Source organism: Diceros bicornis, chromosome 18, assembly GCF_020826845.1.
Source record: "Diceros bicornis minor isolate mBicDic1 chromosome 18, mDicBic1.mat.cur, whole genome shotgun sequence".
Lineage (NCBI taxonomy): Eukaryota > Metazoa > Chordata > Mammalia > Perissodactyla > Rhinocerotidae > Diceros > Diceros bicornis.
In genome coordinates, this window is record NC_080757.1 from 39031322 (window position 1) to 39044344 (window position 13023).

Genomic DNA, 13023 nt, shown 5'->3' on the forward strand with positions numbered 1-13023 from the left:
GCTGTATATGTTAGAAGTTAATGTGTAATTTAGGGGTAGGTTGAGGAGGGAAGTAAGAGAAGAAATCTCAGGCTCACCTCTTCCTGCAATTATTAGAAATTAGTCATCAGAGAAGCACAGATCAATTATTCTTAAGGGAAGGAAAAAAGCAATGTAAACCTAGGCAAGTAGCAGCAAAGGTTTCTTATTACAGATCTATTATATAGCACTAGGAAAGAAAATCATTCACGTCTTCAGGGGGAAAAAAGTAAAGTAATTAATCAAACCATGCCAGTTAGAGACTCCTTTTCAAGTTAGAATTTTCTAAGACTTTAGGTTCTCATTCACTAGTGCCATAAAAAAGAGAAACAAACTAGAATAATGACTTCAGGGGCTGAGAAGGGTTAGGCTAGGATAAGAAACACATGTGTGTGTGACCAGCAGTGTGATACAGATTTGAATTAAGAAGTAGTAAGAGACAAAGACAAGCGAAACTTAGTGGGGCCAAGTTTCCTTCTTCAACTTTAATAAAAAAAGACATCACTTCAAAGATTTCCCTGGGTTCTTCTGCAGTATAGACACCTCTCTTTTCCCATCTCTTCTCGGGGTGGGGATTCTCATTTACTGCCTACCTGCTCTTGCCCCAGTGAAAACCATGCCCAGAATCAGCTGGGAAGCAATGGTGGTTCTTTCGGTGGTACCAATCCCCATCAGATGACTCCGGTCAGGTGTGTGGAAAGTACAAGCCCTCCTGGCCACTAAGAAGTGCATGGAGTTTGTTAGATGAACAGGAAAGTCAATCGACCACATGTGAGGCAGCTGTTGCGACATATTCACGACAGATGCTTGTACCTGAAGCAAATTACCCCAGTTCCAGAACTGATTTTCTCCTTCGCTTTGAATCTTATCTACCATTTCCCCACCCTAATTCTTCAAAACAAGACACTGCAAAACAGAAAATAGAAAGGGCCAACTGATACAGTTTTGGTTGCTCATGGTTCTTTTTCCTAAAACAAACCACCCTGGCTGAGGAAGCACTGAGACGCAATACCTGTGAACCAAACTCTACCAAGGGCTTACTCAAAAAACACATGAGGCAGAGATGGAAGAAGTACATTATGGAATTTCTCTTAAGATTCCACATGTGAGCTTGTCCAACAAATTTTTTTCTGCAGAAAAGTGTAACTTTCTTGGGCTCCAAAGATTCACTCAGACTCAGTTGAGAGGTTCTTACTGACTTTCCTAGGAATCAAAGGCTTCAGAGATGCAGAATTAATGTTCCTAAGGATAACAATAGACAAAATAGGTAGACTTGCCTTGGCGGGAGGAGGGGAGCTGCAGAAGCCCTTCATGCAGAAAACTCGCCTCAAATGGTAGTTTCTGGCAGGTGGAAAGTTTGTCCCAAGTGAGAGGACAAGGTTAGAGCAGCATGTTCTTTGCTGGAGAACAAGATGTTAAGTTAGGGCATCTGGATATAGCAAATACAGCCAAATTTTATTCCCAAATTACCTGGGTTAATTATACCCTATTGACATGACCTTATACAGTTTTCTGTATCTCCCAATCTTACAATTACAATTAGAATCTTAAAATTTATGACAGAAATGAAGGTGAGAAGAGGCTGAGACTCCATATTTCCCCTCACCCTTCTAGTGCTTTAGAGTTCTTTGGTCCAAGATCATTGTAAGGGGGAGGGTTCTGCCTCAAGACCTCCAATCAAACATCCTACGCCTCTTCTCAAACAAGACTCAGCTGATTCACACTGCCTGGGTTTCAGGTAGTTAAACACCTAAAACTGTGGGCAGATAGAGAAGGCAATCTTCTTATAAAATGTTCCAGAAGCTCAAAGCATACCACTGAAAGAGTCTGTCAGCAGCACGCACAATGGGGATAGAAACCTAACCTTAAATCATGCACACAAGGAGGGAAAAGGCAGAATAGACCAATTTCCTTTAATCTCCTCCTCTCTCACTGGGACAACTGTCATGAGCAGTCTGTGACTTTCAGCACAGTAATTAAATGGCCAAGGGTCAACTGTGATCTGCAAGTGTTCCTCCACTCCGAACAACACCGTCCTCTAAGAACATGCAGCCCACAGGCAGGTAGAAAACCACCTTCTCTCAAGGGACAGTCGCACATTTCCTAACCACTTCAAACCAAGACAGGTCCCATCGCATACTTTGTTTAGTCCCTCATGGCATTAGTGGGCTATCAAACCAGTAACAATGCATTTTGCAAGGCAGTTAGAAGAAATAAAAGAACTTGACTGCTGTAGTGTTATAGCTACATCGAACTGTTCACACAGTCTGGAAAGCCCAAAATAAAGCATCATGAAAATATTTACCAGGTTTCCCTCTTAATGTGTGATATAAGGAATACGTAGAATTTCTGACTTAGATATCTGCTAAATCAACTTAATGGATGTGTAAATTCACAAAAACTATTTAACAAATACTTTTACATCCACTAAACAGCAGAATAGGAGGAGAAAACATTTTTTACATAAAGCACAATATGCTTTCATATTCCAAATGTTGGAAAACAGGATGACGCCAGATCCCCTTCCTCCTCATATCCAACAGTTTGATTTCAAATTCAGTAAGCAGACATCAAAGACCACTCACTAAAAAACGGCCTGAGCCACATGACAGTTACTGAATTCAAGACTGCCCAGGGTAGTTTGCCTAGATCAGGACAAGGACCCAAAAAAGAAGCTGGACTGGAGACACTTGAGAATAAATCAGCAGCATCATTGGGAGTGAGATGGAGGCTTTAAATAGAGGACAAGGATGGGCGTAGGAAGGAAATGGGAGAAGTCAATGCAAAAAAAAAAAAAAAAAAACTGGCATCACTTTGGGTCTGATGAAGAGAATATAAAAGATATTGATGTAGCAAACAAACGATGCTGGAAAATGTAAGGAGAAAAGGCTGCTTAGAAAAGAGATGATCTGGATTTTAATAACTTTCTCCAGAGGCAATGCAATCATTCCTTCTGGCTATCTGCAGGTTTATGGCAACAGCTGGGTACCTTCTTATCCCAAATCTCTTCTCTGTTAACAGTATTTTTTCATTACAGAAGGCATAACGTGGAGGGGCTCTGGAGTCAGACAAATAGACCAACAGTTTTTCCTAAGGATAGTTTTTCCTACACCTCTGAAGCCCTACTGAATTTTCAAAAGTGTCCCTGATGTTGACACAGGAAGTATTATGTTCAGATATCAGGACCCTTTCCACCTGACCAGAACTTACCATGTTCTGGGTTCTCAAACTCCTGATACATTTCATCAGCTGGCATAGCTTGCAGATTGGCATAAAAATATATTTCCTTCCAAGTTTGATGGGCCTGCAGTTTTCTTGAGAAAAGAACAAGGCTCCTGCCTGACCATATACAAGCCAGTGCTGCACACTCCAGGGCCTTTATTCTCTTACTTGACTCTGTTCTTGTCCCGAAGAGGCAGAGATCGCCTGGGCAAGTCCACATGGACCTGCATGAAGGTACACTCTTTAAGTAGAGCAATAGCATTTCTGAGACGTTCACGTACTGGTGAATAGCGTGGTTTTTTTGTTTTGTGAGGAAGATTAGCCCTGAGCTAACATCTGTTGCCAATCCTCCTCTTTTTGCTGAGGGAGACTGGCCCTGGGCTAACATCCGTGCCCATCTTCCTCCACTTTATATGGGACACTGCCACAGCATGGCTTGACAAGTGGTGCATCGGTGCATATCCGTGATCCCAACCCAGGGCCGCCGCAGCAGAGCGCACGCACTTAACTGCTACACCACCGGGCAGGCCCTGAATAGGGTGTTTTAAACTTATATATAATATATTTTTAAGTAAAGAAATACCTTAATAGCCTCAACTATTGGGCAATTCAAATCCACACACACTAATCAATTAGGGTTTTATGGCCAATTTGTTCAGGCACTATAAAAAAAAAAAAATTACACGTTAGAGCAGATGGCCCCTAAATATTTCTCTTTTTAGTTTTGTTTGAACGAGTGACTTGGGGACCCAAATATTATCAACCACATCTGGAAGTGTGTGTGCATGTGTGTACATTTGTATGTGTGGGGTATAGCCAGGAGAGTGAATCTCACTTTAAAAAGTATATTTCTTATCTGGTAATTGGCAAAGAGGATAAGCGGAAAGGGGAATAAAAAATACAAGTAATTGGAGCTTTTGAAAGGGCATAATAATAAAATAGAATTTAAAAGAAATATAACATGTTAAATAATGGTGGAAAGTACAGATTTCTAGGACCCTTTCATCTGATTGCTTGTGGAGAAATAAACGACACTTTATTATTCTTACATATGCTTATACAGCCAGCACCTGCAGTATTAAAACAAGCCTTTTAACAGCCTGCATCACGCAGAAGATGATCTAAGATCATGGTGGATTGCACATTAACATTCTAAAAGGCCAAAAAAAAAAGTCATCCTATGAAAAATCACACAAGGTTTCTAATGTTGGGGTTTAGAAATCTACTTCTTGTACTTTAGAAACTCATTTTATTTCCCTCATCTTCCATGATTGTTTTGGAGGGGAGGGAAGCTTCTTCTTCGACTCTTTGAATCATGAGCACTGAACACCCTGCCCTCAGCTCTGGTGACCAGGCTGGGCCGAGCCACTAAAGCCCCTACTTCCCCTCAATGTTCTCTTTCTGCTGCCCCAATGCCTTCACCTGGCTACCCTTGTATTTCATTCACGGGGAAGTCTGGAGCACAAGAGAGATATGGTTTACAGGTTCTGAAAAGGTTCTGGTCCTTTGAGGCTCCAACATTAGATATGATACCATCAACAAGAACAAACAGCTGACCAGCTGTTATAGGGTCATTCTTGTATCCCAGATAGGCTAAAATGGGGGGTGGGGCAGAAACCAACCACCTAGACTGCACAGCTCCTCTACCAGCACTCCTGCTAAAGCAAAACAACATTACAGACACAAATCAGAGATGCTGCTGATCACACCTAGATTTCAGCGAACACACAACATGTCTGAGCTTGGGTGGTGAGGGCTTTCAGGCTCAGTTTTGGAATTTGCCATTCTACCCTTTACTAATAAGGCATTTCTCTCTCCTTATTAAGTTAGTGACGTTTGATGGAAGGAAAATGTGTAGGTGGAATATTGGGCATATCATGTGTATTATCAAATATCACAAGACATAACAGAAACCAAAAGGCAAAGTTTGTTTTCATCAAAATAGTTTTAGCTCAATTTCTTCTCATAACCTTTCTTGCTTTTGTTATAGGTTCCCTTCAGACTGGCAAAGATTCAGCAGGGCCCCCTAATGGTAAAATTTAGAATTAAAAAAATATTTATTGATAATGTCTCTTTTAAAAATGTTTGGTAACCCCAACTAATCACCCAAAATGCAAACTGTAAACACAACAGCAGCAAACGAGTAACAATTGAGTGTGAGTAAGCAGACTATAAACAGATGACAGACTGAGCAAGAGTGCAGGAGGGAGCAACAGCGAACGAAAGACAGGTGCACAAGTATACTACAGAGAGTGACAATTTGCGTGAATAAGTAATCACATTTGGACCACAGCGATTTCAATGCAACCATTTAGGAAACCTCTGGGCCAAATACTAAAACACAAGAGGAGGAATGGACGAGCCTTCTTTGTGAGCATGCTCAGCATGTTGGCATGGGAATAAGGAAGCACAGAAGCTCTGTAGTCATCTCACAGTGGATGACTACCATTTATAGGATGCAAAGAAATTCTCTTCCTGGTCCCTGGATACAGCATATATTGTTTTTTTATGCTTTCCTTGACCCTGGAGGACTGCAGTTGCTGCTCCAATATCACCAAAGAAACCCCTTAAGAAAATAAAGAAACCACAGTAGCAGTAACACTGGGTTTGCTGGAATACCCCCTTTCCTTCTACCTTGCCTATGACTTTCTTCTGGGCACGTCCAACAGGAATGGTTAAGTTTTACCAATCCACTTGATAAAGCCAGCACAAACTTCAGTTCCCTGGTCACAGAGCTAGAGTGGGTGGGGGTGAGGGTGGGTACGTGTATGCATGTGTGGCTCTGGAGATCTGGACGCTGCCCTCACTTTGTAACCCTTGCCCAGAACACTGGGGTTGCTTCCACTGGAGACTCCACGGTAATTCTAGAAGTGTCATTAAATACTCAGTTCACCACCGTTGACCACCTCCTTTGTCATAGGATGATGCAGCATCTGCAGAAGCGCTGTCTGCTGCCCCCTACTGATGGGGGTGGAGTGACAGGTGCGAAGTAGGCGTGGACTTTAATATTGGGTAAATGGGTCTGAAAAAAGACAGAAACATTACTGAGAGGGCTTAAACAGAAAGAGCAATGTTGCTTTTCAGAAAAAACACTGAGGGGTTGAGCGGAAATGAAAGCAGCGCAACCAGTCGGGATGTTGAGAGGCCTGGTTATTTGTACCATCCCAAGTTATTCTAAATGACCAAATCAGCTCACATAACTTTGGCACACATTTCCATAATAATAAAACTGGGGGGAAACTTCATACTACTCTCTTAACCTGTCCCAAAGGGATTCCTACTTGGATTCCCATAGTTGAAAGAAACTATAAAAGCTTAAAATAATAATTTTTTCCAATCATTGTGGACAATGTTTCTTCTGATATTTAAAAAAAATCTCATTATCTTCTTTTAACAACATGCTTCTAGATTTTACTACATATATAGTTTCTGAATTCCTACTATGTTCAAGGCACTGTGCTAGTTACATAAGAGGGGTACAAAGATGGTCAAGATGGAGATCCTGCTCTTACGGAACTTAGAGTCTAGACATGCACGTAAACAGCTAAATAAAAGTGGAAAAGTGCTAAGTGACGTGAAGAACAGATAAAGACTCTTCAGGATTCAGGGATGGAAGAGATTCCTGACAGCTAGGCGGGTCTAGGAACCCTAGTATAAGGAGGCCATGGAAGAGGCTCTAGTCAACCCATGGGTCTCCTTCTCTTCTGGTGTACAAGAAATATGGCCACAAGGCTTCCCCACTGCAGGTATGCTTTCAGTCCCCTGGGTCTGAAGGGAGAGGAGGAACTGAGGCCAACTGGAACTCAAGATGAGGTTTGGTATCCTTTATGCACTCAGAGGCCATATGGCCAACATGGATTTTTTTATAGGTTGGTTATAAGGGCCTAACTAAGCACAGTGCCTTTCCCAGAGCAGGTGTGAAGCAGATGTTCCAATAAATGTCTGTTGAGCTGAATAATCTAACATATAGATTCATCCAGCCGTTAATAACCTCCTTGCTGGCAACCTGTCTTCCAACCATTTGGCTATGCATGGGTCTCTCTATTATGGAGGATGGGGCCAAAAAAAAAGGGTAAAAAACTACTTGATCCATTTGTTATCTTAAAAAATAAGAACTCCAGGAAAGGGGTTTGATGTGAAAGGAAATACAAATTAAATTCTTAAACCCCATGTGACTAAATATTTTGTTATTCCTTTCTTTCCTTTAAACCCCAAAATCTAGCATGTGCTTTTTTGACTCTGGGCATGTTATTAAGCCCTGGACATTACCGGAGAGACTCTGCTGGGAGGAGACCTACTTTTCTTCCCTTCAGTGGGTATTTTCCTACTAAATTTCCATCTGGAACAACAGGTAAAAACTATCTACCCTTATGTTTGCTCTCAATTTTTTTCTCTCTTTGCTAAATGTCCAAGTAAATATAAAAATCTGGAATCTAAATCTAAAAAAAAAAAAGGAAATGGGGGGGGAGAAAGAAGGAAAGAGTGCTGAGAACACTAGAGCTGGAGAGTGACACAGCCATCTTTACCCTGAGTCTCTTGATTCCAGCCCGTGTGATTTGCTGGCAGTCATAGAGTTCTATCCGCTCAAGGCTGTGACAGCTCTTCAAGTGCTCCAGGGATGCATCTGTGATTAGTGGGCAGTTGTCCAGTTCAATCACCTCCAGCTGGTCATGGGCGCAGGCACCGTTCCCCAGGTGACGAATTCCATCGTCTGTGATCAGCTCACAGTGCGACAGACTCTGCAGCCAAATAGAGCAAGGAAGGACACTGTAATATCTTAGGGCATTCTTCTAGCCAGAGGCCTGTGTACAATCGGAAAGGAGACCTTTCTGGTTTGATTTTGATGTATGTGGAGCCATCACTAGATCCATGTGGTGAAATGAAGAAAACAAAATTAGTTGCTGGGGTTCTGCTTTTGACAATAAATGATTAACATTTCTGCGTGTGATTCTAAACATATTTTGTGAATTCATGTAATGAACGTGAAATAGCTCATAAACAAAATAAGATATCCACCCCCCACACAAATTAACATTTTCTTCTCTATAGGGACAAGCGGAACTGAAGCTTTTCCTGCACAAAATTTTCTGGAATTTGGACTAAATACTGAATACCTGGTACAGGAGCATGGCCAAACAGTTAATTAACTGAAGATGATTCTTACAGCTGTCAAGTGTGGTTACCTCTTCACATAAATCTCTTCACTTTACCAATTTTCCTTAAATCCCTGGTTCCTCCACTCAAAACTCAGAACCCTTGACCTAATTTTGTATAGTACTGTAATTTGGTTAGTGCCACCAAACACACCAAAAATGAGCCTAGATACAGAATACAGTCATGCACCACATAATGACCTTTCAGTCAATGATGGACCACATATACAATGTGTTCCCATAAGATCAGTACTATATAGCCTTGGTGTGTAGTAGGCTAGACCACCTAGGTTTGTGTAAGTACACTCTATGATGTCTGCACAATGACAAAATCACCTAATGATGCATTTCTCAAAAGGTATCCCTGTCGTTAAGCAATGCATGACTGTAGTCAAGCAGAATGCTTTCCCATAGTGTTACTGGAAGCAGTAGCAGAGAAATTCCTCGAGTAAAGCCTTGATTGGTTCTGATTTATGGGAACATTTGGTCCCAAGGTGAAGCAAATTGTATTTTGGGCCATCTCGGCCCCTGGATCTCTGGAAATTTAAACATCATTCAGGTTGGAGTGTAATTCATGTGGGGGGGAGAACTCATACTCTCCGCGTCGGGTTTCAATATCCAAGTATTGATACAGAAAACATTTAACTTTTCCATTCCTATCGCAGTTTCCCCCTTCACTCAGGTCCTCCCTTGGTCCTCTGTAAGTTGACGATTTGGAGACACATGCTTTCCCAAAATGGTAGCCAGACACCAAGAGGAAAGCAAGATCTGGGGTTTGATTAAATCTAATAAACACATAAAACTTTCAAAGTCAAACTCACCAATACTTGAAGCCGAGGACAGTGTATAGAAAGTTGGATTAATGTGCTATCTGTTATCTAAAAGAAACACATAAGTTTATTTTAGGCATAATCCCAAAAATGCTCATGGACCGCACCTTATTCTTGACTACATTTGTATCCTAGACTGATATCTTGATAGCAATCATCAAAAAACAGAATCTTAACGTTGAAATCCCATCAGCTACCTGAACCTGTTCTTTGAGAACATATCCAGACTAGGCTTGAACACACCTAGTCATCTCTAGTCTTCACCATTGAACATGTGTGTTGAAAATTCTGTTTTGTTTTTGAAATCAAGGAAAATCTGTCCCCTCGTAACTTTTTCCCACTGGACTTTGTTCTTCCTCCTCAGAACCATCACAGAAAAGAATCAGAAGACACTGCTCCATGAAAAAAATCAATGTAGGAACATCCTCATATTTTTAGATATTTGGCCTCTATTTCATAAGCCAACTCAGGATCGATAACCTGGGTGTCAGTTATTTTCCCAAGGGTGGCAGAAAGGGGCTCCTGGAATCTGGGTTAACTATGAACATTCAGGAAGAAAGAACAGTCTTTTACAGTTATCTTAGGATGGAAAGTAAATCAGTGCCTCTTTTCAAATACTTCTCCAATTCTGAGATGATGATGATGATTATAACTTACATAGCTTCACAGGGACTAAGAAATGGCAGAAGGTGGGGAGTTGGGGTGGGCAGGCAGGTGCACATCCCTCAGAAGTACTAACACTGGAAAGGACACACAGGACACTTAGGCATGTGCAAAACATAGATGGATGTGAACAAGTTTTAGTTTAGTAAGAACTAATAGTTGCTAAGTAGTGTCCAGATAACAAATAATTTAGAAAAAATTAACCTCTATATTTACCGAAGTATCTTCTTTATTTTTACCATTAAAAAAATTCATTGCTCTATTTTCTTTTTAGGCATCTCCCTTCAACATTTCTCCCCAATCAACTAATAATCTCAAGCTCTTAAAATTGGTAATAAAAGAAAATGTTGATAAGAAGGTATATGGTCAGTCTGCCTGCCCAAAGGGCAGGGTTCCATATGGAGTCAGGTCTCTAGGGCTGATGATCTATGGGGTCCAGGATCCAGTTAAGCTAAAAAAGGGCAGTGCTATATATCAGTGTGATGAGGCTTTAATTATTTACTAGTATCACAACCCTGTAGGTCTAAGAAAACATCTTGACGTTGTTATGGCCTGAACGCTTGGGTCTTCTTTCTTTCCCATGGCAACCTTACTGATTGTACTTTCCTAGTTCCTTAACACATACACCATGAGCACCTCGGCCTGGTATGTGTGGAGGACACCTCAATAAACAGAGAGCCAGCAGTGCTGCCAGGCACTACACTAGTGTAGGGAATGTCCTGATGTGCCTGTATTATGTAAGTTTCTATCATACTGTATTTCTGAGTAAAAATCCACAATCTTACCTGAACACACTCTTCCAAGTCCATCTTTTCAAGCTCATGGCAATTCTACAAAATACAAAACCAAACATTTAAAATATGAGAAAAACTTAAGGCCAGAAAACAAAAGTAGTAGTATAAATATACTGATGAAATAAATTTTAAGAATTTCAGAGTTAGTGTCTTTCTAACGTCACTTTGTCTTATTCCATTAATTATACATTTTAAAAGGCCTTGATCACAGATAAATTTCTCAATTATTCCACATTTAAAGTGTCTAACATCTTACAAGTCCAAGGGAATAAATATGCTGAACACTAATACTGAGCTAACACAGAGATCCTTTCAACCATAACTAATCTAATGAAAATTATTTCTTTGGAAGGGTGGAAGGTAAGCTTTATATCCTCATTTAGTTATGCCCTGTGCCACCCCCCACTCAATTAGTATTCCATCAATCTGCCTGATAGCAAATGTCCTTCCCCATGTTCCATTACACTGGTCAAAGACAGTATAATTTTAAATATTACTATTATACAGTGATTTATAAACCACTCCAAGTATTAAAATCTTCTGGAGAATACAGAAAATCTCTTAAAACTTCTCCATTTAAACAGGCTTATATGGGGGCCAGCCCTGTGGCGTAGCAATTAAGTGCGCACACTCTGCTGCTTGCGGCACAGGGTCGCATCCCGGGCGTGCACCGACACACTGCTTGTCAGGCCATGCTTGTCAGGCCATGCTGTGGCGGTGTCCCATATAAAACTGGAGGAGGATGGGCACGGATGTTAGCTCAGGGCCAGTCTTCCTCAGCAAAAAGAGGAGGATTGGCATGGATGTTAGCTCAGGGCTGATCTTCCTCACACACACACACACACAAAATAAATAAATTAATTAATTAAAAAAAATAAAATAAAATAAACAGGCTTATATGGGGGGCTGGCACGGTGGAGCAAGCAGTTAGGTGTGCACGTTCCACCTCAGCAGCCCGGGGTTTACAGGTTCGGATCCCAGGCGTGCACCAACGCACCGCTTGTCAAGCCATGCTGTGCTGGCGTCCCACAGAAAGTAGAGAAAGATAGGCACGGATGTTAGCTCAGAGCCAATCTTCCTCAGCAAAAAAAAAAAAAAAAAAGAGGAGGATTGGCACTGAATGTTAGCTCAGGGCTGATATTCCTCACAAAACAAACAAACAAACAAATAAACAGGAGAACATGTTTCTTCCAAAATTACCCTCATCCACCAGTAGCATACCAAATAATGAAGTAAGTTTCTTTCACGAAGCACTAGGAAGTCCCTGCTTAGTTTATCATCTTATGAAAATGTGGAAAATCAAGTCTCATGAAGGAGCATCACGTCCTCCAATGCATGTCTGCATTTCCAGAGCAGTTTGTATCCTACAGGCCTGTAGCTGTAGCATGAGAACACTCAGAACACCAGCCACAGAGTTCCCCCATAACCCACACCCTTGATTCTGCTGCCATTCCACATTTCCCTCATTGCTCACTTTTCTGAAATAAAAATCCCGAACAAGACCTATAGAACCCGGAGAAAATACTTACCCTGGCCAGAGTGGTAAAGCCTACATCTGTTAATTGAGAACACCTTGCCACTTCTAATATTCTGTAAAAAAACAAAGTGAAAGTCAAGCCCTCTGTCCCTGAAAACTGGGTTTACTAAAACAGCAAGAATTTAAGAAAACAACCTCCTATTCCCTAAGGACTATATAATATAGAGTGACATTAACAGCTAAGCAAGTTTGTATACAGATCTTGCCATTCATTTTCACAGAGCCATCATCAAGTGGTCCTGAAAATATCACACTTCAGGGTGATATAAGCAGAAGAATATAATAGAAGCTTGTAGTTAATGCCAAAACGCATGAGAAATGCATTTAAAAGCCTTCTTGATGGCATACTGCTTACCCCCCCCCCCCCCCCCCCCCCCCGCCAGGGCACCCTGCTCCTAGAAAACAAAGGAAACAGAGATAAATACTCTGTTTCGGCTAATAGCTTGCTCAAGTAAATTATTTTCTTTCCCCATTTTACATGTAGGTTCACATGGATTTAAACAGCTTTTAAAAATGCTATGAAGGGACTGGTTAATGACAGGCCTGTCGCAAATATGAAATTCCATACTTATGAAAAAATACTCATAAGTTTCCTGTCTCCTCCCACAGGTTCCCAGGGAGGCCCAGTGGGGAGGGGAACTGAGCTGGCAGCCACTCTCCTATTCAGGAACTGCTAAACACCAATTTAAAGACCAACCACAAGACTGGGGAATCAAAAGTAGCTCTTTTCTGTAAAAGTTTGGTGGTATGTGCATGACAGTACCAAAGAACATTTACAGGTTTGCTTACAAATTACTTACTACAGA

General features: G+C 41.2%; 1 protein-coding gene across 7 annotated transcripts in view; it reads right to left on the reverse strand.

Moving 5' to 3' along the window:
• Window positions 1–5273: 5273 nt before the first annotated feature.
• FBXL20 (F-box and leucine rich repeat protein 20) overlaps window positions 5274–13023 on the reverse strand; it is a 109088-nt gene continuing 101338 nt past the window's right edge. For all 7 annotated transcript variants that reach the window (XM_058560848.1, XM_058560845.1, XM_058560844.1 and 4 more), the window contains 5 exons: window positions 12210–12270; window positions 10672–10716; window positions 9215–9271; window positions 7767–7979; window positions 5274–6262 (listed from right to left, as the gene is read on the reverse strand). In XM_058560848.1, coding sequence (XP_058416831.1) covers window positions 6155–6262; window positions 7767–7979; window positions 9215–9271; window positions 10672–10716; window positions 12210–12270 — 484 coding nt within the window. In that variant the 3' untranslated portion in view covers window positions 5274–6154. The remainder of the gene's footprint in view (window positions 6263–7766; window positions 7980–9214; window positions 9272–10671; window positions 10717–12209; window positions 12271–13023) is intronic.